Here is a 22,867-nt window from a genome sequence, read left to right on the forward strand (position 1 = left end):
TGTAGATGTGTGAGCATAAGCACGCGTACTGGGGCGTTCTGGCGGTGAAGCTCTCAGATGAGAAATGTGGGGAGGGCTATGAGGGGAGGTGTACTTGACGGGGAGTGGTAATGCACAACTGCTGAGGCACGGGTATATGCGGGGTATATGCGGGAATCTGCCTGCAGACCCCCGTTTTCCAACCTGCTAACTCGTAAACCCGGCAAAAGTCAAACACTCATTTGGGATAGGTGTATCGCAGCGGTTTAGCCTGATAGGTCGATGAACAGCGAGTATTATCTGGGTAATATATATGTACATGAGTCGTCGGACCCATCACTCGTCCTATGTCTTCCGCCGGGTGAGATGGTCATATATGACAACCTGGATATGCTCATCCGTCACAATATGTGTTCTGGTTGTATTATCCCCCGGTTTCGGTTCCTAAACCCCTCAAAGGGAAATCAGTTCACCGGCCAACCCATACCACCACCCAAAAGATATGGCCTAAAACATCCCTACCTTCGGATTGACATTAAATATCTTCCGATCTCGCTTATTTTTGAACAGTATCCCGCTCTCATTGTCCGCAATCACCTGGAAATTGGGCGTCGCGTTGCTGGTGCATGTCTGCGTCTCCCAGTTATAGAAGCTCATGTCCGTCGTGCGTGGCATCAATGCCCGTGTGCGGAGGAAGTAGGCCGGGGGCGGATACTGAACGACCATGGACTCGCTGGATCCGGACACGCATATTGTACAAACCTCTAATTTGCACCCTATCGAGCTACCTATACTGCACTACTTGATAAATTATATGAAGGGTCTACGAATTCTGCCATAAAGAAACGATCCCGTCTTCGCCGCCTGACACGAGGCTTCCTCGCTAGAAGTGACGAATGTCAGCTTTGGTCCATAGGGGCTAATATGGACGACTTTTCTTCCATTTACCTGCAGGTCCCAATGCACGCCCCGAACGATATCTGTGTGGCCCCCGTTGATGGTGTGAACCAGTTCTAGCCGGCCGAGGTTGACGTGGAGGACACCCATGTTTCCGCTGGACAGTCAGGGAGTCAGCATGTCAGTCAGGCCCGACATCATCCGAAGTGTGCACGCAACAGACAAACCTCTGATCCCCAGTCACCAAAAACATACGCTGACCAGCAGCGTCATAGACACAGTCAATCAGGTAGTCCACCTTCATTTGCTGAGCCTCACTATCCGCCCTCACATCCCCAAACGAAAAGACCTTGTCGCCTTCCAGGAACTTGTATAGCGAGAATGTCTCCATATGACTGAGGCAATAAATATACTCGTATGCCGGTCCGAAGAATCCGATCTTGCTAATGGAGTCCTCCTTGATGACCTGATACAGTGCATCGTCTTCCTCTAATGTCGCAAGGTTGTAAAGGCAGATCAGTCCATCCGTGGATCCGGATATCATGGCATTCGGGTCGCTCGGGTGGAAGCTGTCAGATAGAGTGTTGCAGATATGAGACAAGTTCGTCCTACGAGAGGCAATAGCGATGGAACATTACCGAAGCTGAGTGATATCGTCAGAGTGACACTCCATGAAGGTGGTGGCAGGAGTTGGATGAGCTCTGATGTCCCTGCATGTGCACCAGAGATTAGATAGATCTCATCATACGGCCTTGGCGAAGATTGCCTTCTCACCATATTGGAATCATAGCATCCTCTCCAACCAGCTCAGTCCCAGCAGCAAGAAGCGTACGTGTACTATTGACTGCCAGACATAGGACAGGAGCCCTGGCTGAAATCATGTACGACTGCTCAGCATTGCTTGAAGGCTCCTTTTGCAGGGAAAGATCACCCTACCATCCAGTGTAAGACCCGCCTCGCCGCTCCTTAGATCCCATAGCTTGATATGCCCAGATTTTGATCCCGACCATAACAGCGACGGATTTGCGGTGTCAAACGCAACCTCAGAGAGCACGTCTCGACTGGAACCGTCCGTTACGTTCAAGGTATTGACCCCCTCCAAAGTCCCAGCGTCGAACACATGCACCGCTCCCGAAGACGTCGGCGCTACTAGATTCCCTCCGTGTGGCGACACCTGGACGTCCAGTATGTACCCCGTCGACTCGAGGTTATGAGACGTCGCAAGACGGAAGGGGGTGTATGGAGTGGTTGCCGTCATGGTGAACTGTGCCCGGAATGGAAGCTGATTAGAGAAGGTTCAGGTAACGAAATCCTGTCTCCGCCCTACCGATATCTCCAGCTCTCCACCCCATAACTCTGACGAAGGGTCGACCGACTAGATCACAGGGCCCTGTGTCAACTCACCTTAACGCCGCCTGGTCGTTGAACTGGAATTTGCCACCCAGACCAACGCGTTCCTTGGTCGCAATTTGCTTGCACTTCTCTCGGTAAAGTCCAGCGTTAGGCCATCCGATCGCACAACCAATAAACAGCAAACTATGTCTGGAAATGCCCAACGAGGAGTCTACGAGAGCAGCGCAGGGGACACCAACTTCCGCCGGAAATGGGACCGTGAGGAATTGGCAAAACGGGCTGCCGAGCGGGAAAAGAGCTCCGGGAAGGGTCAAAAGGGCAACGAGCGGGGACGGAGGGGTACTGCAAGTTTTCGGGAGAGCGTCTGAAACGACCAAGTTGCTCATCACATTACACTTGCAGGTGGCAATGCAGACGATGATGACGAGGATGACGAGCCTGTGGAGCGGGGCTTGCTGCAAGCAAGGGAAGGCCCCATCGACTTGACGAGTAATCTGAACAAGACGCAGATTGTACAGGCGTCAGGTGCCCAGCAACCGGGCTTCTACTGTAAAGTCTGCGACTGTACGGTAAAGGACAGTGTCAATTACCTGGACCATATCAACGGGTGGAAACGTGAGTTTCAGGCGTTTTGAAAGGGTGTGAGACTGGATGGACCAAAGCACTGACGAGTCTCTGATGGTACCGGCGCAGATCAAAAGAACATGGGAATGTCGATGAACGTGGAGCGCAGCACAGTGGATCAGGTGAAAGCCAGATTAGAAGCGTTGAAGAGGAAGGCAGCTGTTCCGGAATTAGGTATGTCATCGCAATTAGTGGTCAGCGACAAGCACGATGATACTCACTCAGTTGCTTCTCATTTTCAGACTTTGATGCAAGGATAGAAAAGGCGAAAGAAGAGGAGGAGGAGGCGAAGAGGGCAAAGAAAAGGGAGAAGAAGGAGAAGAAGAAGAAACAAAAGTCGTCCGCAAGCGAGGAACCGGTTGATCCGGATGCGGATATGATGGCTCTGATGGGCTTTGGGTGGGTGGCTTCCTTCCCCTTCGTCCGTGCGAATTCGGGAGTGACCTTTCTCGCTTTTAACTCATTCTCGCCTACGGCAGTGGATTCGGCACCTCGAAGAAATAACTCATAACCAGCTGATAGTTCTGGTGCAAATCTGAGAACGCTGGCAACGGCTGACCCTTACGGATTCCGTGCTGCGTTCCTTGCGAGAAGCGCATATCAGGTTCCAAGGCCGCTTCCTTCGTCCCTTCGCATCGATCCGCTCTGCGACACGTGGAAGCAAAGCGCTAGGCGGACTTGGGCCTTTTGTGTGGAAGGAGGTGGGGCAAGTGCATAGTGGCAACGCAGGAAATGGGTTATGTATTTCTCCACCCGCTCTATCCGTCGCTCTACATCCACCGACCGGATTCTGCTACGCTAGAGTAACTATGCAGAAATAGGGCGCTCATGTACATATATGTATGGGACAGGGGCTACCGGGGGAACTGTATAGTACAGATAGTAGAAATGGATATGCATTGGGAATCAAGGAACTGCCGTTTATCCTCACAGCTCGTCCTTTACATTCTCCTTCCCAGATGACGAGTGGGCACTCTTCTTTGCAAGCTCGCACGCGGCCGGTGAAGTCATTTTGGCATCGTATTCACATTTACTCATTTCCACGACGGAGAGCAGCTTCGTTTCCCTGCCGCATTCAACTTGGACCTGAGAGATTGAGATGGGTGAGCTTTCCGTCGCTATGCATGTAGAATAAGGTAAGGTTGTCGAAACTCACCTGGACTGAACGCTCAGGTCCATTCCAGCACCTCTCGCCGTGGTCGTACATCATATACTTGTACTTGTCTGCCGCTGTCTCTTTTCCATCTCGTCGTCCCCACTTTTGGAACGAGCTGAGAGCCAGTTTGTCAGATGCAGGATGACGGAAGTTCCAAAGGTTACTGTACTCTACATACCCGAGGCTGGGTCCATGGCCCCCGTTCTTCTGCTTTTGTGACGCTCTGTCTAGCAAGCAGACCTCGTAGGTGTACCTAGAGATGCAGCGTGTTACCAAAGACCAGCTGCTTTCCAAGTAGCGACCTTCAATATACTCACTCGGAGGTGTCAAGGCTGACGCAATCTTTGAAGATCTTCTCCCATACACCGGCGGGTCCAAAATCGGTGTCCCGCAGCTTCTTCTTTTCATCCAGCTGCCCCTGCACATCGCTGATCTCGGACTCCACTTTGGACAACTTGGCAGCGGCCTTCCCGGCATCATGTGCCAACGCTGTATTGTCTTCGCCTTCGGTCACCTTCTTGACCTGTGTCACAACTTTGCTCCACAGAGACTTGGCGGATTCGACAGCCTTTCCAGGCAAACACCGGGTAATCTTCGTGAGAGGGTCTTTGCATTCCTCTTCCGTCGGCTGGTTCGTAGATTTCTCATCATCTATTTCCGCGGCGTTTGGGAGAGCCGCTATTTCTTCCTTGTTGAAGATTTGTAGGTAATCAGCGTATTTGCGATTCACGCTCTTCACAGCGCTGTCAGCACTTCCGATTTCGGGTCTGATCGCTTCCAGAGCTGCATAAGCGGCCACCAGCTGGTTCAGTCTTTCCTTGCCTCGCGAGAACTCATCCCGTTTCCTGGAAAGGCTAGCGCGGCAGCTGTCAAGCTTTGCGCAACACGTGTCCCCTTCAGAATCTTCGGCGTCGGGATCGGTCACCTCAACATCCGGTTCTTCAAGCGCCTTGTACTCTGAGTACAAATCAAAGGCTTTCTTGGCTGCATCGTCTTCGGATATGGACTCTTCCGCAAAATTCTCAAACTGCTGGGCAGCTTCCTTGAGGAATTCCAGGCGATTATCCAATTTGTCGACAATCTCGGTATGCTGCTCTATCAAAGCCTTGCACGTTTCGATCTTGGGACAGCAGTCGGCGGCTCCACCTCTGCCTTTCTCCCGTTCGGCGAAGTCTTCAGCTGCCTTCTTCAACTCTGGAAACCCGGTTGGTCAGTATGCTGAAGCCAATCACGTGCAGATACCGCCCCGCATACCCTTCAATTCATCCACACGCGCGTTGAGGTCCCGCAGCTTGCGCTCCAACTTGGCTATTTCACCTCCTCGACTTGCCGACTGCTGGGCCGCATATTCGGCGTAACCTTTGGCAATTTTTTCACTCTACGCAGTGAAGGTCAGCGTTTCGAAGCTCGCGGGCCTCCAATCTGATTCATCAACTACCTCTGCTAGTAGTACTCTCTGAGCTTCAACCTCCTTTCGATGAGCCGCGCCGACTTCCATGCATGTATTGGGGCATTTCACAATTCCGAGATATTCATCGGACCCATCACAACATTCGGGATCTACACCACAGCGTGAGCAGACATGACCTCGAAATCCTTGAACGTGAACATTTGTGAACGTTTGCAGACGACGTACCGCAGATTCCGTCGTTGACGCGTGATGAAGGGATGTCCGCGCCGACGTGACGCTCGTTCTTGCAGTGAAACACCCCGTTCGCGCACGCCGACGTTCCTAGAATAGCGAGGCAGCGGAAAACTCGTCAATTCGCCAAACGCACGCAAACCACGAGAGTCATGATCTCGGTCGCAAGTCTACACACCTGGCTCGTCGGTCCCATCGGGGCAGTCGCAATAGTCGTCGTTCACCGAGGCGAAAAGTATCGACTTTGACCCATCCAGGCACTTGAAAGTATCCGAAGCTTCGGCAGCGGTATATAAGGTTTTCTCTGTTAGGGTAAAATTGGTTACGCTTACATCCTGGGAAGAAAACCTGGCTATATATGCGGTCAGGAAGGCGTTGAACGTACTTGCTGGGTCTACACCTCTCAGAGCAACTTCGGGCGTCCAATGGTGATCACCGGAGGATGACTTTGCCCATGCGGCGCTTGCTCCAGCCAGGAGCAAGATTACTGCGGACGGAGACCGCATAGCTTCTCTATACGATGGACACAAAGACTATGTATTCCTTCTGCTACTGCAGTCTGAGTTACGCTTGGACGCTGGCCCAAGTTCAGCAAGCGAAATTCCAGTTGCATCATCGTCTCCGTTAGCGGACGCGTGGTTTATTAGCAGTCACGTGAAAAAAAACTGCCCTCGTCGAATGTGCTTTTTTTCTGTTCCGCCTCGGTCAACGTTTCACCTGTGATGGATGTTAGCTATCACTGGACATCTGGACATCGGCGGCGCACTGGGCGACGTACTGACAGTGCTGATTACTGTGTTTTGCAGCTTTTGGCAGGCTCGGACAGGCTAAGGAACTTTACTCCAGTCGCTCAGGTAAGCAGAACGTTATTCCCTCCATCCTCACTTCCCCTAGAGTAGAGCGGGACAGACCCATCATGAAGGTTGCTGTACTTGATGCAAAAACTCCATCGCATCCTGAGCTCTTATTTTGGCAACCGTCTTGGTTAGTCTTTGAGCGGGGAGGGTAGCAATATAGTCATAGTTACACTGATACGTACATATGCACCTTCACGGTTTTACCGCTATCATTGCATATACCGCCTAAAGGACACTAGCTTACTTTGGCGTTGGTTCTCCTTGGTATTTTAGGCTTGAGCGGTTATTCGTTAGGGACTTGGTAGCTTGGTTTTGCGAGTGGAACAGGTCTATAGAGGTTGTTGGAGGCGTGGGGATGTCTGTGAAGCGCATCAAGTCGGGGAGGAAGCGCTGGGAGCTTGTCACTCAGTGATGGCTACAGCGGGCAACGAGTTGGTAGTGGCATATCGTGAGAATCTTTATCTTAAAATCAACTATGTGTATACTGAAATCTTCGGCTACAGGCTACAGTAGCGCCTTGATCTCACTTTGACTTCGCACTATGGCTAGTCAACAGATTGGTACCTTCCTGAAAACAGAGCCACGCAAATAGGAGGTATGATGCGTGGAAGAGCAGATACGTCTCGGTCGTTCCGTAGCAAAGACCAACCGCTGCAATCAACTTTACCAGCCATGGTGTGGGTACAATCTGTCGATATCTTTGTCTTTGAATATGAAAGGATGTGCAGGACAATGAGCAGGTTGACAGAGATTCGACAAGCAAAGCCAAATGGATGCGTACCGGTCTATTCCAAGATAAAGCCACGGGGCCAGCGCTTGTAACCTGTCCATGAAATCCCACGTCCAGATATAGCTCCCACTCAAGATCGATTTAATGTCGATGACAAGGCTTGGAACGGTGTACAGCTGCAGAATCGCTAATAACAATGTTGTCCAGTGGCCGAGGTTGCTGTGTGTCTGATGTTGGATGAGAGGGAGTTCAGTGCCTTTCCAACGTGGTCCTTCTTTCAGGTCGACGCGAGAATATCTCTTACGGGTTCGGTTTGGGACCACACGACCAGACTCAGGAATAAGAGCAGCAGGTAACCGGCGTGAGATGGCAATACCGCGCAGCACACGGCGAGTGAGACCCAAAGGAGCTTCAAACTACATCGAATTCAGGGTTGGTGTTATGTTTCGCAGCAAAGCGGGAACTGGAATAGCCTGGGAAAACCGTACCCGCCGTTCCAAAACGGTTGGGATCCTCTCCTCCAGCCGTCTGCCGATCCGTGCGGCAGCTTCCGCATCAAAAGACCAACCAGGAAGTTTAGTAGGTAAAGAACGGCACTGAGTGTTGTCACAAGCCCGAATGCCATCTGGTATATCCCCACGGAAACCGCCGCCGAGTACAGGCTTGGGGCGGCCAAGAACATCTGCCGCACTTGACTTGACCACGCTTCAGGAAGCAGCCAGTTTGCGGCAAATGCCTGCGACGCTCCGGCACCGACGAGGAAGAGAGAGGTCCGGAAAAGGGTGCCGTCCATGAGTAGGTGTTTATGGAGTGTGAACATGCCTGTCGGTACCGTTTAGCCTTGGGTCTGAAAGTGCTGGACAAAGGATGCACCACCACTACTCACCGCCGGTCCCGGTCAGATGTTGCCTCATCTGTATGACTACGACAAGGGAATATGCAACCAACGTCATCGCATAACGTCCAATCAGCACGCCCACGCTCGATTGCCAATCCGGTGTGATATCGATCCGCAAATTGTCGCATTGCCCGTCAGTGAAAATTCGCAAGACCAGTGCTCCGGCGTTCACAGAGACTGCACCAGGATGACTATAAGCTGCCAGTAGGGATCCTTCCGCTTTGCCCAGAAATCGCTCTTCCGATGAATCACCGTCCATTGACTGATGTATGACTGGCCCGAAATGCTGTGAGATGTCGGGCTTGCAGTCTATCGCCCATCGCATTTGATACTTCACGAGCGGTTTTGAGATTGCGGGAACCCTTACTTCCGTCAATAGCCTTCGAACGGGAACAGAGAGATGGATCTTACCGAACATGCCTATGTATAACCAATATCAGCCGACGAGCGCAAGTGGGAAAGTCTCGATGCATTTACTTACCCGACGAGCGATCTTCGATGGGACCTATGTCGGGCATTTCCGCAAATAAGATATCTCCTTGCGCCCATTCGCTTACGGACAACAGCAAATATTCTTCTGTCTGCACGGCACTACGGCGCACGCGTGTGAGGTACAGAGTCCGACTTCCTTCAGAAGAAGGCACTGCTCTCTCCGCGCTAAACGCCAAAGAACGGCATTGATAACCGGCCTCAGCGGAACGGCAGACGTACACCATGATTTCCTTGCCAAGTGCAGGCTTATCCGTGAGCAGAACGAAACCGCCATCTCCGACCTGCCCAAAATCGAATATGCGTGGGGAGTCGAGTTTCGCGCCTGAATTCAGGAACAATCGCGACTTGAACGGAGTCCGTGGAACGTTTGGTGGAATCGCGTTCGCTGTGAGCAAGGATCAGCATTGCGACTCAGAAGTGCATCTTATTGCACAGACCCACCATTCCAAGAATCTGGCGCTTCACTGAACCCGCCATCCATGCCGCTCAGAAACGTATTCCGCAAAATCCGCATCCTCTCCTCAAGTGCAGCGACTTTGGAAGCCTCATCAATCCTTGCGATGTCGTAGAGAGATTGGCCAACTGCCCGAGTAAGCTGGTTGCACCACAAGATGGCTTTATGATCAGCGGGCGTCCATACGTAAGGAACCGACATCGAGTAGACTGCAAATCCATTCTTCGGAGAGATGAAGGGCGAAATCTCGGTTGTGGCTGAGGATATCATGGTGTCGTGAGTCCCGCCGGCGATCGAGATTATACTGATGTTGCGTAAAGCTCCATCGGACGAGGAGGTGCCTTCGAACCAAGTGCTCTGAAGCCTACCATACATCGAGGCCATTCGCCATTCCAGTGGTGCTGGAGGAGCGAGATGCGGAGTCGCTAACGTTACGATGGCTCGAACGGCACCACCGTTGTAGTTCTCCAGTGTTGGCAGGAGTCTCGCGACCATACCACCCATCGAGTGGGCGACGATGATCACAGAGGTTGGATGTGGTAACGGAGTTTGAGAGAGAGTGGGGTATAGAGAGAGGATGAAGGCTAGAGCCTCGTTGACATATTCTGCTTGATCTGACAGTATCGATTGCTTGAAGGCTGCCAATTCCTCCTGGTTATCAACTAGACGTCAATGTTGTCGTTACGGTGGATTCATGGGCTGCTGAAGGCTGGGCACCCTTCTCTTTACCGGCGAAAAAATCAAAGCGAGGAACGAGCGAGTGCCCGGCTGCTGGCGTCTTCTCCAATCGTTGAAAGTACTGGCTGGCAAGCACGGAGCCTAAAGACCGGGCTTGCTTGTAGCTGCCAGCATTTCCAGGTATGAAAAGAACCGGAATACCTAATGGCTATCGCCCGGCGATAGTTTGAGTATATCCCGGTCCCACCTGCCCCCATCATAGCACCATATCGTCCGAACCTGGTCTCCTGGGTGACGACCGTCCCGTTCCTTATAGAGATACAAAGCGTACCTATCCAGCCCCTTCCGACTTGGCCGAAACGAGGACATGTGCACATAGTCCGGCCACATATAGGTCATGGCGCATCCGCCGACGTCCCTGCCTCTCCGGAAGAAGGAGTCGAGGGCCACGGCCAAGATGGCCAACGATCCCACCGCATACGCCAACACGCGTAGGAAGCCCCGACTTCGCATTGCGACTGCACTACACCGCGACTAGGACTACGCTCGTTTATTTTTAGGGCCGAAGGACAAGTATGTCCCTGTTGGTGAAGCTTGCACGGAAAGAGAGGGTTGTTGGGCCGCGAGACAGGTGTTTGCCTGTCAGCACGGTTCGGACGCCCGTCAAATGTCTGGGGCGCCACCAGCTGGATCTGGACATGCACAAACTCGCTCTCAAACAGCTCTCCTTCGCCCTACTTGCTCACCTACAGTACAGTACTGCTGCACCTACTGCCAAACATCAGCCCGTCGTCTACATATCCGTCTGTCGCTCTCTCGCCCCCCTCTCGCCTTCGCTACACCGCTTGTTAGCCGTTCTTTCGATGAGCTCACCGGACCCAACGGAGCCCGACGCAATGGAGACGGACAACGTCACAACAATGGCGTCTACCCCGCCAGCAGAGTCCTTATGGGACGCCGTAGCAGCTGACGGCGAGGACCCAGAGGCCGACGCAATGCAGTTTCCCGCCGCAGAAGACCGGCACGTCAGTCCGGTGCCCATACAGCAGTACCTAGCCAGCAATCAGCGCCACCGCTCACTGCGCCTACCCCCTGAAATCCTTACGCACATTTTGCGTTTCGCATACGCAAACTCACGACGTCAGTTCTTATACAACGCTTTGGTGAACAAGGAGTGGGCGAGCTGTGCTCTACCCGTCCTGTGGGAGAGGATCGCTCCGAGAAGGTGTGGGTCGTTCCGCTATGTCCGAATATCAGGTGGTCACGGCTCACAAGCAGAGGTGTTCCTTTCTAGCAATTTTCCACTGCCGCTTATCGTGCGCTCTCTGGATCGATTGTGGAGAACGTTGTCGAGCCCGAAAACCAGTCACGACTATGCTTCATTTCCGCGGGCGGTAGCAATTCAGTTACATCTCAAGAATAACGAATTTGTGCCAAGGAGGCATTTGGAGGAGTTTTCCAGGATAGTTGAGGTATGTATTGTCAACCGTTAACCCTAGATTTGATATCGAATGCATGCTCACGCTATTGTCTCGTATCAGCTTGTTCCTGGGATCATCAAATACTTCCCAAATATTCGGGATCTAGGGCTCACTCTACGAGTGGAGGAGGCGACGATTCCATTACAGGCAACTGTAAGCGTCTTTCTAGAGAGGCTGATAAGGATAACACCGCCAGCGGTGTCCCTATGGCTCAAATTGGCTGGTGTAGCCATACTCGACTCACAATGCGCAGCCCTGGCCGAACGGTTTGGAGAAGTCGTCACGGATTTGCATCTCACCAAATGTATGGGATGCACGGCGGCCGGATTGAAGTACCTTTTGAAGGTTGGCATTTTTTCTCGCGATGCATTTAGCATATGACTGTTCTGCTCACGTCCTATTCTCAGCGCGCACCGAAGTTGCAAAGTCTGGCACTCTATATACCATCACTTCACGACCAGCTGTTGGGAATAATCGCCGAACACAACAACCAGTTGATGGATCTATGGCTGGATCTGCCAATGGAAGAAGGGTCACAGACGAATGACATGGAGATTCTACGGAACTTCTGCGACGACCTGCGAGTATTGATGCAGCGCACAAAACGATTGAGACGACTGCGACTGCGCGGAGTTCCACTGGCGCCTGAGCGCGCACACCAAATGCTTCAAATTGTGAGCGAGGAAGGCCGTGAGCTCCGATCCCTCAGCATCCTGGTATGGCCACCAACGCCAATGGGGAAAGACATCCGACGCGTCGCCTTCAAAAAACTCACAAAGCTGATCATCTCGAGCAACAACCGCCTTGCCAACGATTTCATCACCGCCGCCGCTCGCAGTTGTCCTCGGCTCACATATCTCGACGCCGGACGAACGAAGATAGATGACACATGCGTGCAGGAACTCGCCCTCCGATGTCCATCACTGGAGTACCTTGACCTCTCCCGCTGCGCACATCCTACCACATCAGGGCTGTCAAGTCTCGCACGGCATGCGAAAAACCTGGAAGAACTAGATGTATCGTTCTGCCCCAAGATCCTCCGCTCAGAAGACATCGTGCCGTTTTTGCATCTATGCATCGGCTGTAAACGCCTCAAACGCTTCAGCATAGACTACCCGCCCGCCGGTGGGATCGTTTTACCCGACCCACCAGCGGACGTCGGCACCGCGTCGGAGGCGGTCCGGCTCCTGTACTCCCGGTTCGGATCCATCAACAACGACGCGGTAGAACGGAAGCGCGTGCTGAACCTCAACCTCATGCGCGAGTCGTGGATGGCGGCGTGGAGGGCCGATGACCAGCATAACTTGTCCATCGAGGAGGAGGAAACGGTCCTGCTGGGTGAGGATCTGAGAGGGCACTCGGTGGTGAAGCGGTGGATGGATGAGATAAAGAAGGTTTTGGAGGGGAATCAGGGGGAATCGCTGGCGGTTGTGGGCGATTTATTGAGTGCTACGCAGTGAGCGTGTTTGTGGAGCTCTTAGCCTTTGTCCAGATTATCCAAGTTATACATATCGGCTATCAGCCGCAACCTTCTTGATGTACATCGTTCGCAGTGTGCTATGGATGCAACTTCGTGTTTCTACTTATCCCTTCTGTCTAACGCTACTCTGTATTGTCACTTCCACCGGTCCGCCAAGAACTATTACCCCAGCACCTTCGGATTCTCCCTTTCTCGATCGGGGTGTCATTGATTGATGTTCTGCTTCCTACCCGTCGGTGTACAGAAGCGTATGGCCGTAGCCACAGCCAACGATCCTCACATTCCCTCCACTGTATGGTATTTCCGTCGGCGTATGCACGTCAGTCGTATGTCCCAACCCGCAGTTGCCATGTTCATTCCAGCCCCAGATGAAGCATTGCCCGTTCGCGGTCAAGGCCACGGTATGCTCCGCACCACACGCAATCTGCATCACATCTTCTATGGGTGACTGTGTCGGAGGCTGGTTGTCGTCGATTGTCCCTATACCGAGTTGACCGAAATTATTGCGGCCCCATAGGATCAACCGCTTGCTTTGAGAAACATATCCCGAGAAATTCCATCCGGAGAACAGCTCCGAACAATCTTTCGCACGATCCTCGTCGAACCGGCAGAACCGACTACTTCGCCGTCGGGATGTGCTACCCTCCTCAGCGGAGTCACCCGACAGCAGCCCGTCTGCCGGGCCCAGCTGCCCATGCCGATTCCTCCCCTGGCTCAGAATACCACGGTCCTCCTCCGCGAAAACCACATGGTACTGCCCGCAAGCCACGTCCCGACATGGCGGGAGCACCAGCGGCCGGACATTGAAGACCACATCCAACTCCGCCTCAGCCCGCAATGGCAGCAACTCTCCGGCTTTGTTGGCACCGCACGCGTACACTTTGCCAGCTTCATCCAGAAAAACCGTAAATCGCATCCCGCACGCAATCCTCACAATCTCGCCGCTGCCCTCTGGAAGCGGGATCTCCACCGCCTCGTGCGTCTTAGCGACATCAGGCCCTAACCCCAGCTGGCCATACACATTGTTTCCAAACCCCCACACCCTCCCTTCCGCGTTCAACACAACCGTGTGGTCCCATCCGCAAGCCGCCAGCACCGGTACGCCCCGCTCGTCGCGCGACCAAGGGATGGGCGTAAACACGTGGCGGTCACCGCCATCCAGACCTAGTTGCCCGCTTTCATTGTGTCCAGCGGCGAAGAGCTCCCTTGATGAGGTGATGATGATGGTATGGTTAGCGCCGCCGGAGATGGATATTGGGTGTGTGAACGCTGGCAGGGCGATCTCGCATTGTGTCGGCGTGTGCACGTCCGTTGTGGAATTGATGCCGAGTTGGCCGTGGGCGTTGGAGCTGTGGCGAAGAGTTTCGGCGAAATATTCGACGTAAGACTGGTTGGCACGTACCTGTGAATGATGAGTTCTGAGCACTCACCCGCAAGCTAGAAGGGGCATGGTAGGCAGCTTTCCGAGGACAAGGGACGTAGCACTATGTATGTATGCTTTACGGTGACCCAAGAGATTGTTGTGAGATGAAGCCTTGGAGACAACAAAAGTGACATCACTCAGCGAACCCCCACACGCGTTTTCTGCATTAAGACGAAAACTTGGAGATACAGCACACCGGTGAGAAGCGCACGCAGCTACATATACAGCATCATGCAAACACCATTCATTTAAGTCCTGACCAGCCAGGAGAACCATGCATAGATACCATAGCCGATGCACCGACCACCCTCAACAAAGGGGCTCGAGATAGCGAATGACATCTTCTCTCTTCCACGCCCGTGCTGAAGTGGTGATCGGTGGTCAATGCGCTGCTTCCGCGCGGGCAGACGTGGCTACGGCAGGCAACACCCATACGTACCTATGTCCAGAGGTGTTCGGCCTCTGAAGTCTTGAATTGTCGGGTTCAGACCAAATCCTTCAGGGACAGGGTCGAACATTTGACGAATCACACCGGTGTGTCCCTCACGAGCAGCATAGTGCGCTGGCGTGAATCCTTCCATCGTGTCGTGTTCCACCAACTTCCTCACCGTCTCGGCGCTGCCGCCGGTTGCATCCATGCGACTGCCACACAAATGCCGCAGAACTTCCACCCGTCCCACCATCGCCGCATAATGCGCGGCCCCCAACCCGCCTTTCGACGTCGCATGCACATCACATCCATTCTGCACGCACATGTCGATGCACTCCAAGGAGCCCCCAACGGCCGCCGCGTGAAACACCGTCGCGCCTTCCGCATCTTTCAGATCACAGACATTGGTGTCCTCGTAAAAGGTCTTGGCGTTCCTTAGCAGCATTTCCAACCCAGCAGCAAACCCGGTACTTGCTGCCATATGCAGTGGAGTTCTATCGCATTTGGACTTTGCGATCGAGAGTTCCGGGGCACAGGTGAGAAGGTATTCCAAACATTCCGTAGCCGCGTGATGAGCGGCGATATGAAGAGCTGTCCACCCGTCCTTGTTCGCCGGTGTAAGGAGCGCTCCGTGACGAACAAGAAGGCTAAGCGTTGGGAGAAGGTTTTTCCCAGAAGCGATCATGGCGGGTGTCCAGGTGCCGTGCTTCGTTGTGCGTTATGTGTATATGCATTTGCATTTGCGGATTCAAACAAACTTTTGACAAAGAAATCTGACTTCCTTACTTTGAACCCGTTCGGATCGGCCCCGCTTTGCAAGAGAAACTCCACGCATTCCTCACTGTCTATTGCTTCATGTAGCGGTCTTCTGCCTAGCAGTAGTGTTTCACATCAGCAGCTGTACAGTGCACCACCGTCCGTTCCCTAGGCGACCATTACCGAAGGCATTAGCCAAGTTCGGGTTCGCGCTACCTTCGTCTATCAGGCACTTTATAAGGTCCAGGCGTTGAGCACGAGCGGCGAAATGCAGGGGTCTATCGCCTTTGTCGTTAACGGCAACGTCGACCAGTCCAATTTCACCTGTGGAGGAGAGGATAGCCCTCACAGCGCTAATGTCGCCTGACGATACGGCCTTTGCAAACATGTGCAGCGTTAAGCCAGCCGGAGGATGACTGCGGATGCTCCCAGGGATGCTCCAGTCCAGGGTTGGCACAATTCCCCAGACGTGACCGACCAGAGACGTGACGCTCCAAGTTGGTCGCTTTTGTCGCGACAACTTCCCTGACAACTTCCCCTGCTTCCCCGCCGACGACTTCCCCGGTTTTCGACGTCGAACGGCAGACAGCCTGTTGTCCGCAAACTCTTGTTCCCAACACATAACCGATATAAAAAGTCCAGCCGCAACCCCTCCTCTTCCGTCGCTGGCCGACCCAGAACCGCTGCACTCATTCATAATTTTGCAAAGAACTCAACACAAACATGTCAGAACGCAAAGTCCTCAACAAGTACTTCCCGCCGGACTTCGATCCCAGCAAAATTCCCCGCCGAAAGCTTCCCAAAGACCAGCAGCACAAAGTCCGTCTCATGACGCCCTTCTCCATGCAATGCACCATCTGCGGCGAATACGTCTACAAAGGAAAAAAGTTCAACGCTAGGAAGGAACGGGTGGACGGGGAGAACTATCTCGGAATTCAGGTCTTCCGTTTCTACATCCGCTGTCCACGGTGCTCCGGCGAGATTACGTTCAAAACGGACCCAAAGAACGCCGATTACGTCGCTGAACATGGTGCCCAGCGAAACTTTGAGCCATGGCGTGACGATGGGGACGCTACGGAGGCGGAGAAAGCCGAGCGGGCTCAGCAGGAGGAGAACAACCCGATGGCTGCGCTTGAGAACCGGACGCTCGACTCGAAGCGAGAGATGGATATCCTAGACGCTTTGGATGAAATTCGGATGCGGAATGCAAAGAACGAGAGGGTGGATAGCGATGGGGTGTTGCAGAATATCATTTTGACGGGAATAGAGGAAAGGGAACTGGCAAAGAGGCTGCAGGAGGAGGAGGACGATAGGTTGGCGCAGAGCATATTCCATAGCGCTGATGGGCAGAGCGTCAAACGGATCTTGGACGAGGACGAAGAGGAGGCGGAGCTGGAACGGGCGGCAAAAAGGCAGGCACTGCTGAACGAGGGTCAGGACGATTTCATTCATGCAGGCCAGAAAAAAAAGACTGCGGCGTCTGAATTTGGGATTGTGGTCAAGGAGAAGCCGGCGCCGTCGATAGGTGTAGTACTGAAGAAGGCTGAACCTGCAAAACCGAGCCAGGCAGCTGGCCCTCAGGCTCCGTCAGCACTTGCAATACTTGGCGGGGCTTACAGCGATTCGGACGACGAAGATGATTCGTAGGAACGCCGGAAAAGGAATCCAGTTTCAACCCCGTTCTCTTGTATATACACATTAGTTTTTAAGCAAAACAAGAATAACCTAATCTATCCGCAATGATTCAGACACTGAGTTACGCCGAATCATGACCCATGTTCCCAGAAAGGACATGTTGGGCGAGCGGTGTTCCCCTCACAGGTTGCACATCCTTGTCGAATACCCAAGGCCTTGTCCCAGCTGTACTCGCCAATTCACTGGCGAGGTATGCTCACTCAAAACCCAAGAAGCCTACTCAGCTGATTATGCATCGCCTTGATACTCTCCAATGCCTCATCACACTCTTCTCCCAACTCTTCCCGCATATCCTCCACCGACTCAAACTGCGTCGGATCAAAATCACACACCATAGTTCCATTGCGGATTGGAACAGCAACTCGTGGAGTCGGCGGTGCTGTGTCGGTTGCATCTTTCCGGGTGTAGGAGCGGAGTGTCATGCGACGCGAGCTGACTGTGGATACGGAGGCGAGGGAGTCTCGGGTGTCGGTGTTTGTGGATTGTTGTGCTCGTGATGTGGCGGGTGTCTGGGGAAGGTCCTGGCTGAACGTCATCGCTTCGCTCTGTTTTGGCAGTCGATGTCGGTAATGGTGTTACCTCTCTCCTCCAGAAGGCAAAGACGTACCTGAGATACTGAGGCATTGCTATCCGATTCATAATCCGACTCTAGTCTGTCCTTCCCAGCCCTAAAGTCCTTCATTTTCGACGCAAAGAGTTTCTTCTTCCATATTTGCACATCCCCGGCATACTGAGTGACGAAATCGCCCACAGCGAGCTGGCGCAGCTCCATGGGTAAGCTGACCCAAGCTTCCTCGCAGCGAAGGATGAGATCCTCTTCCAATCGGCGTGTTTCTTCTTCGAATTGTCGGCGTCGTAGGTCCACTGGGGGGCACACAGGTGACTCAGCATACATGGACCGCAAAACAAACACAACAGCCATAGCTCTACATGCTACATACGTTCTACCTCCAGGTTTCTTAAAAGTTCCACTTTCTGAGCGGGTGCTAAAGCACACTCGGCCTGGTTGCTGGCCAACATCTTGACAAAGGCTTGACGGAATAGTTGGACCGGGTAACGATATGCCCTTGATGCTGGCTTCCGTACGCGGTCTCGATCGTAAAATACTCCTCACAGTTGAAATGGAGCTGGTCTGTATTGGAGCCGACGGATGGTGTTTGGGAAGTTCAAAGCGCAGGCTTGTCCGAATTCAATCCGAGTCTCGATTCATTTTGACAGCGGGGCTACGTAATCATCCTAGGCTCGCGCGTTGCTGTTCCCACGCGTGAGATCGTAAGCAATTTTGCAAATGTAACTCCGCTTTGGGCAGGCACACGGACCTGCGTGCATCGCAAGATATGCGACTTTACTTCTGTATGTTGTACCTTTACGCAGTATTACACTTTCCTTCTCTCTTATAATCCGGCCACAAGGCTGAGACAGTAGGTAAGCTTCTTCCTTCATATCGGCGCCTGCCGGGGCAACTTTCTTCTTCCCATCAGCCAATCAGTCGCAAAGGCCGGACAACAGGTACGTTCTCCTGTGTAGGTCCAGTGTAGCCCTCGCGCCCTTTCATCTTTCGTTTCTTCTTCTGATCAATTGCTCGCGTTCTCGGATTCTCCAAGAATGAGCAATGTTTGAGCTTCCCTCACTGCCTCAGGTCGGTGGCAAGATTCAAACAATGGGTAACATTCCCTTCCCAGGCACGTCAATAACCATTATATGCGCCCCTTTTCCCTCTAACCGTTGATTCTCTTCTTTCTGTTCTCAGACCCCTCGCGACACTTTTACGGAGGTATGTGCGCCTATCAAATTGACTTTCTTCTCTTTTCTTGCTTATCGTTTTTAGGTCTCGCCTACTCATCCACATAATTGGAGGTAGTGAGCGAGTAACGAGAATATGAGGATATTCGCCGGTCCCAACGACGGGACTTGTTGCGCACAAGACGCATTGGGTGAATAACCTCGATCAAAACAATACTTGATGACATCGCGGGATATCAAGGTAAGCCTGCCGAATACTGATTTTCGCTTTTTGTAGGAGTGGGTGTCGACCTCGTTGTGGCACGGAAAGGTTTGGCAAGCACGGCAGTTGAGCGCGGTTGACGCCCGACGGTTCAACGCAGAATGGGCATTCCCGTTGGGACGCGGCCATGCGACAGGACGGGGGGGCACAGCGTTTTGCGAGGTGACTGTACAGTGCTGTTCATAAAGCAAGACCGCTGTCAATTTGATTCACCGGCCCCCTGGACGCGCCTCTCCATATAGATCTACGCCTAGTATCTAGTGAATCCTCCTCTAGCTGCTATGACTGCCGCTATACGCCGGGGCATGCTCGACACAAGTTTTTCTAGCACATCTGGCTCAATATCCTGAAATGTCTGCTGTGCAATGGCCTCTAGCTGCTCTCGAGATCTCGCTCGGGTTGTCCGGAGCGTCCGGCCGGCGACGCGGTCGAGCACTTCTCTGACGGCACTGTCAAATGCGGTCTTGCTTTATGAACAGCACTGTACACCGCTTACCACTTTTGTCACCATTGGCGCTCTGACGGTTGGTTAGTGGCTTGGGTTGCTTGCTTGGGGCGGTTTTCAGCACCACGTGCTGGTTGGTGGCAATTGGGTGGCTTATTTGAGGGCAGGCAGTGCCGTGTCCAAAAGCGTTTGACAGGCGGGCGGTGTGGGGCGCTTTTCCATCTTCAACGACGACTGTTTCTTTGCAATGGCAATGTACTGTACACGCACCACATGTACGAGCGGCGCGGCAACGGACGGATGCGCGGGGTCAACATGCCGCGGTGCCGATCAGAGTGCAACCGCTTGATCCTGCCACGCGGACCAACACGTTCGCATGGCAACGTGACGACGCGGAAACGTTTGGTACGCTGCTGTTTGATTTGGGAATGGCGGTGGCTGCATCTGAGGGTGCGCCAGCGGACGAAGCAAAGCCCACGGAGCTCAGCGAATGTGGTGGGCGCTTACTCAGGGGGCGGAGTATAATTTTGAGCCTACTGAGAGGCTTGACGAGCGTGACTTGGAATGGTATCAGTCTGAATATGTCTGGAGCAACTCAGGGGTTTACCTAAGAGAAGACGCAGGGTGTCACTATGGGGCGGTCACGGGCAGGACAAGGATCGGGTCGAGGGCTGGTGGCGCCGCTGGGACCAGCCTTTGTCAAAGATGATGATCCGCGTAAAGCGGGGCAGTTTATTTCGCCAAAACGTGTGCGGATGGGGCGTCGCTCGCAGGTTGGACGTTCCAGAAGTGGGGCAACGAGCGGGCGGTCTCGTTCTCGCGCTCTGCAGTGTCGACATGCTTTGCTATTCCCTATGAAAAACACTGATCCATATCCACCGCAACGAGACATGTGTAGGCGTGTAGGTGGGTTTCGACGATACTCAGCCTTTACATTGGAAATTCTTTTAGGTGGCCTTTCAGTAGGATGGCTGTTTCACAAGAGGGAGTTTTGGATATCAGGCTGGGCTCGGATCACCCTCCGGACGGCGTAGATAGCCATGCCCGTCAATTTTTGACGAGGGTAGCTTTTAGTCAGTTTCATTCGCAATTATTTTAGAGGAGGGGTTGGTTTGTGTGAGGATTTCGAGAGTTCCCATCAGAGCCATCCACTGACACACTGGCAGATCGAGCGAGATGGCCTGCGATGATAGAGGTGAGTGGTTATGCTACGTACTACTCGTTGCAAGCTGAGACGGGTTGTATAAACGTTACGACGAGAACGAGTACCAGATTCCCGGGCTACTCGTTTTAACGGCGAACTCGTTGTCGTCGCGGGCTGTATAAACTGTCTAATATATATGCTGCTGTCGATTACCGTTGTCTCCAGATCACGTGAGAGCTAGCCAATTCGCGTTACATTGTTTCGGAGCCTTCTCCTCGTCGGCCGTCTTGGCCTTCGTTGTAAAGGCTGCCGTGACATTCTCTAGAACAGCATCAGTAACCCACTTTGCAAAAGAACCGCTCATGTCAGTAACGACTCTGCACGTGCAGCAGTGGCCCATTGGTCCAAAGTTTGTTTTCGCCGTCCCGCCAACTTTGAGAGTTCGAAAGAGACGTCGTTGGAAACTTTGCTGCATTCGTTGCCCCGGCCAAGGACCCGCCTCTTCCCAACCTCGGTGTCCCAGAGTTTGAAGTTGGGAAGCAAGCCGACCCCAGCGTGCGCCTCCCCCGGCAAGTGTTTCGCTGCCAAATGCACGAAGGTGTCCGGTATTGGCGAGAGCTCTTAGACATCGACACCGTTGAGTTCGGCGCTGACGCCGATGCGCAGCTCGTTCTCTCCAATCACACGCCACCGACCAGCGACGCAGAGAGCGATAAAGATACCGACACCACGGTTCCTCCCTTCTCGGATATTCTGAAAACGATCCGATCATTTCTGATTGCCAGGCCGGGCGTATGGCGCGTTTTGCTTTTCGGTTCCTGTTTGAAAGACCCGAACGTTGCTCGGGATATCGACATTTCCATAGAATGTCGCTTCGCTCAAGATCCCAGTGCATTAGTGGATTGGGCAGAGAGTTTGAGTGATCAGGTTGGGAAGCCCGTTGAAGTTATTGACTTGGCAGGCTCGTTTAACGACGACATGCTCGCCATCCGCCGGAACGGTCGGTACATCGAACCGCATGGAGGACTATCGGACGACCCAGATTTCAAAAACCACCAGGAGCTCATGCTACGCGCTGCACGACGCATGGGTGAGCTACGCGACCAGCTCCATCGTTCGTGGACGGAGACTCTTTTCGCCCCACCGCTGATTCACCCGGCCTGGCCAAGTGTCTCGAAATGTTCTACCAGCAGTTTGAGAACTATGCGGAACGCTTTTTGTTTAAGTATAAGAATCTTCCGCGGTCTAACGGGGGAGAATCGCACAAAGCTATCGTGAATGCCTTCAGAGACGGTGGTGTCGCATATGTCAACAGCGGCGACGTGTTGTCGATTCCTCCCATGCCAAACGACACTTGGACTGCGCTCGACGACCTACGCCGTTTTCGTCATTTTTCGCGGAAACAATATGTGGACTATTACACGCCGGAACAGCTGTTCGCCAAGCTGCCCGGGCTTGACCAAATAGTTCTGTGGACCAGATCGGCCGTTCTCGCTGTTGGACATTCATTTTAGGGACGGCCATACATCTAGGCCGCTTGCATCCCCTCTGTATCTCACCCATGTTTTATGGCGAGCAGTGGTCAGCAATGTTTAAGTCGGAACGAGGACTATAGCATATTGTAAATTTTACAAGTATAACGTCGTTCAAGCTGTCATGGAAACCACCACCTCTCCACGACTCGATGGGCAGCCGACGATGGTTAGACGACGATGGGCAGCGCAGCGACCACTGGTGGATCGGTAACCGGCTCGATCTTGTCCCACCGGAGCATCCGATCGCACCATTCGTTTGACACCTTGGTATCCTTGGGGCTGTGCGCGCGCGTCTTAAGGAAAGGGAGTTTGCGTTGACCGGAAGGGTCGGGCTTCAAGACCGGATTCATTTCGGGCACATTCTTGAAGGTGCGGGGCACTTCGTCTTTATTGCAGGACTCGTCGTGATACTCTTGAAGAAGTTGTTTTAACTCGGCAACGACCGCAGGTGGTAAATCTTCGGCAACCTGGAAGGTGCGAGTGCCGACCTTGAGTTGGCGCATGGGTGTAGGGCGTATGGATCGCCCAGTGATCGACTCGATAGTGATGCCGACGACTTCGGCGGCTCCGGCAGCGTCTGGTCCGGATGACTTGACTGCCCGCATGCGTGACCTTTCGATCAAGACCGCCGGTAATAGCAACCAGTATCCTCCGGGCCTTCCCAGCGCGCGCCCTCAACGCCGCGACCCCGCTTGCTTTCGATGCGGACAATC

The 22,867-nt window shown here is 53.2% G+C and overlaps 10 protein-coding genes across 10 annotated transcripts; 4 read left to right on the forward strand and 6 right to left on the reverse strand.

Annotated features, from left to right (window-relative positions):
- Positions 1-802: 802 nt before the first annotated feature.
- Positions 803-2,134, reverse strand: EV422DRAFT_498997 (WD40-repeat-containing domain protein; the record flags this gene model as incomplete). Its single annotated transcript, XM_053068056.1, has 6 exons — positions 803-862; positions 928-1,033; positions 1,104-1,445; positions 1,515-1,586; positions 1,651-1,763; positions 1,808-2,134. The coding sequence occupies 6 exons, from the start codon at positions 2,132-2,134 to the stop codon at positions 803-805; spliced, it is 1,020 nt and encodes a 339-aa protein (XP_052923370.1).
- A 179-nt stretch (positions 2,135-2,313) lies between these two features.
- On the forward strand, positions 2,314-3,643 carry EV422DRAFT_185427 (uncharacterized protein). Its single transcript, XM_053065168.1, has 5 exons — positions 2,314-2,568; positions 2,632-2,844; positions 2,923-3,027; positions 3,096-3,252; positions 3,333-3,643. Exons 1-5 carry the CDS (start codon positions 2,415-2,417, stop codon positions 3,355-3,357), a joined length of 654 nt encoding a protein of 217 aa, XP_052923371.1. The 5' UTR covers positions 2,314-2,414; the 3' UTR covers positions 3,358-3,643.
- EV422DRAFT_185444 (glucosidase II beta subunit-like-domain-containing protein) lies at positions 3,617-6,306 on the reverse strand. The gene is made up of 9 exons (XM_053065170.1): positions 6,037-6,306; positions 5,830-5,955; positions 5,646-5,741; positions 5,448-5,569; positions 5,264-5,387; positions 4,327-5,203; positions 4,188-4,262; positions 4,010-4,124; positions 3,617-3,939 (listed from the first exon to the last, which is right to left on the reverse strand). The coding sequence occupies exons 1-9, from the start codon at positions 6,155-6,157 to the stop codon at positions 3,781-3,783; spliced, it is 1,815 nt and encodes a 604-aa protein (XP_052923372.1). The 5' UTR covers positions 6,158-6,306; the 3' UTR covers positions 3,617-3,780.
- A 657-nt stretch (positions 6,307-6,963) lies between these two features.
- EV422DRAFT_538484 (PGAP1-like protein-domain-containing protein) lies at positions 6,964-10,442 on the reverse strand. Its single transcript, XM_053070976.1, has 9 exons — positions 10,040-10,442; positions 9,812-9,968; positions 9,070-9,744; positions 8,618-9,013; positions 8,125-8,556; positions 7,727-8,060; positions 7,543-7,654; positions 7,290-7,465; positions 6,964-7,212 (listed from the first exon to the last, which is right to left on the reverse strand). The coding sequence occupies exons 1-9, from the start codon at positions 10,271-10,273 to the stop codon at positions 7,032-7,034; spliced, it is 2,697 nt and encodes an 898-aa protein (XP_052923373.1). The 5' UTR covers positions 10,274-10,442; the 3' UTR covers positions 6,964-7,031.
- A 238-nt stretch (positions 10,443-10,680) lies between these two features.
- On the forward strand, positions 10,681-12,535 carry EV422DRAFT_508267 (uncharacterized protein; the record flags this gene model as incomplete). Its single annotated transcript, XM_053068731.1, has 4 exons — positions 10,681-11,232; positions 11,302-11,586; positions 11,649-12,439; positions 12,469-12,535. The coding sequence occupies 4 exons, from the start codon at positions 10,681-10,683 to the stop codon at positions 12,533-12,535; spliced, it is 1,695 nt and encodes a 564-aa protein (XP_052923374.1).
- A 289-nt stretch (positions 12,536-12,824) lies between these two features.
- On the reverse strand, positions 12,825-14,608 carry EV422DRAFT_185924 (regulator of chromosome condensation 1/beta-lactamase-inhibitor protein II). Its single transcript, XM_053065172.1, has 2 exons — positions 14,152-14,608; positions 12,825-14,070 (listed from the first exon to the last, which is right to left on the reverse strand). Exons 1-2 carry the CDS (start codon positions 14,418-14,420, stop codon positions 12,948-12,950), a joined length of 1,392 nt encoding a protein of 463 aa, XP_052923375.1. The 5' UTR covers positions 14,421-14,608; the 3' UTR covers positions 12,825-12,947.
- EV422DRAFT_185435 (ankyrin repeat-containing domain protein) lies at positions 14,276-16,265 on the reverse strand. Its single transcript, XM_053065169.1, has 4 exons — positions 15,514-16,265; positions 15,361-15,446; positions 14,584-15,280; positions 14,276-14,506 (listed from the first exon to the last, which is right to left on the reverse strand). The coding sequence occupies exons 1-4, from the start codon at positions 16,025-16,027 to the stop codon at positions 14,454-14,456; spliced, it is 1,350 nt and encodes a 449-aa protein (XP_052923376.1). The 5' UTR covers positions 16,028-16,265; the 3' UTR covers positions 14,276-14,453.
- EV422DRAFT_483217 (CWC16 protein) lies at positions 16,054-16,695 on the forward strand (the record flags this gene model as incomplete). Its single annotated transcript, XM_053067337.1, has 1 exon — positions 16,054-16,695. A coding segment is annotated over one exon (642 nt), but the record flags the coding sequence as incomplete, so codon positions are not given.
- Positions 16,696-17,053: 358 nt separating this feature from the next.
- On the reverse strand, positions 17,054-18,196 carry EV422DRAFT_538503 (uncharacterized protein). Its single transcript, XM_053070977.1, has 3 exons — positions 17,967-18,196; positions 17,633-17,889; positions 17,054-17,570 (listed from the first exon to the last, which is right to left on the reverse strand). Exons 1-3 carry the CDS (start codon positions 18,043-18,045, stop codon positions 17,226-17,228), a joined length of 681 nt encoding a protein of 226 aa, XP_052923378.1. The 5' UTR covers positions 18,046-18,196; the 3' UTR covers positions 17,054-17,225.
- Positions 18,197-20,918: 2,722 nt separating this feature from the next.
- Positions 20,919-22,109, forward strand: EV422DRAFT_186320 (uncharacterized protein). Its single transcript, XM_053065173.1, has one exon. The coding sequence runs from the start codon at positions 21,208-21,210 to the stop codon at positions 21,895-21,897; it is 690 nt and encodes a 229-aa protein (XP_052923379.1). The 5' UTR covers positions 20,919-21,207; the 3' UTR covers positions 21,898-22,109.
- Positions 22,110-22,867: the final 758 nt, after the last annotated feature.

Source organism: Fimicolochytrium jonesii, assembly GCF_025526975.1.
Source record: "Fimicolochytrium jonesii strain JEL569 chromosome Unknown EV422scaffold_22, whole genome shotgun sequence".
Taxonomy (NCBI): Eukaryota; Fungi; Chytridiomycota; class Chytridiomycetes; order Spizellomycetales; family Powellomycetaceae; genus Fimicolochytrium; species Fimicolochytrium jonesii.

Coding starts and splice junctions, on each gene's coding strand:
- EV422DRAFT_185427 (XM_053065168.1), top strand. CDS start 2,415: ATGTCTGGAAATGCCCAACGAGGAGTCTACGAGAGCAGCGCAGGGGAC. Junction 2,569..2,631: donor CAACGAGCGGGGACGGAGGG/GTACTGCAAGTT, acceptor TTACACTTGCAG/GTGGCAATGCAGACGATGAT. Junction 3,028..3,095: donor GGCAGCTGTTCCGGAATTAG/GTATGTCATCGC, acceptor TCTCATTTTCAG/ACTTTGATGCAAGGATAGAA.
- EV422DRAFT_185444 (XM_053065170.1), bottom strand. CDS start 6,157: ATGCGGTCTCCGTCCGCAGTAATCTTGCTCCTGGCTGGAGCAAGCGCC. Junction 5,570..5,645: donor CGTCAACGACGGAATCTGCG/GTACGTCGTCTG, acceptor GCTGTGGTGTAG/ATCCCGAATGTTGTGATGGG. Junction 3,940..4,009: donor GACCTGAGCGTTCAGTCCAG/GTGAGTTTCGAC, acceptor TCAATCTCTCAG/GTCCAAGTTGAATGCGGCAG.
- EV422DRAFT_538484 (XM_053070976.1), bottom strand. CDS start 10,273: ATGCGAAGTCGGGGCTTCCTACGCGTGTTGGCGTATGCGGTGGGATCG. Junction 9,969..10,039: donor GTCGTCACCCAGGAGACCAG/GTTCGGACGATA, acceptor GCCGGGCGATAG/CCATTAGGTATTCCGGTTCT. Junction 9,745..9,811: donor TCGCTTTGATTTTTTCGCCG/GTAAAGAGAAGG, acceptor ATTGACGTCTAG/TTGATAACCAGGAGGAATTG.
- EV422DRAFT_185924 (XM_053065172.1), bottom strand. CDS start 14,420: ATGGTTCTCCTGGCTGGTCAGGACTTAAATGAATGGTGTTTGCATGAT. Junction 14,071..14,151: donor ATGCCCCTTCTAGCTTGCGG/GTGAGTGCTCAG, acceptor TCTTCGCCACAG/CTCCAACGCCCACGGCCAAC.
- EV422DRAFT_185435 (XM_053065169.1), bottom strand. CDS start 16,027: ATGAATGAGTGCAGCGGTTCTGGGTCGGCCAGCGACGGAAGAGGAGGG. Junction 15,447..15,513: donor GAACTTGGCTAATGCCTTCG/GTAATGGTCGCC, acceptor CACTACTGCTAG/GCAGAAGACCGCTACATGAA. Junction 14,507..14,583: donor CCGAACACCTCTGGACATAG/GTACGTATGGGT, acceptor TCACCACTTCAG/CACGGGCGTGGAAGAGAGAA.
- EV422DRAFT_538503 (XM_053070977.1), bottom strand. CDS start 18,045: ATGTTGGCCAGCAACCAGGCCGAGTGTGCTTTAGCACCCGCTCAGAAA. Junction 17,890..17,966: donor AAGAAACCTGGAGGTAGAAC/GTATGTAGCATG, acceptor TGTGCCCCCCAG/TGGACCTACGACGCCGACAA. Junction 17,571..17,632: donor GCAATGCCTCAGTATCTCAG/GTACGTCTTTGC, acceptor CTGCCAAAACAG/AGCGAAGCGATGACGTTCAG.
- EV422DRAFT_186320 (XM_053065173.1), top strand. CDS start 21,208: ATGCACGAAGGTGTCCGGTATTGGCGAGAGCTCTTAGACATCGACACC.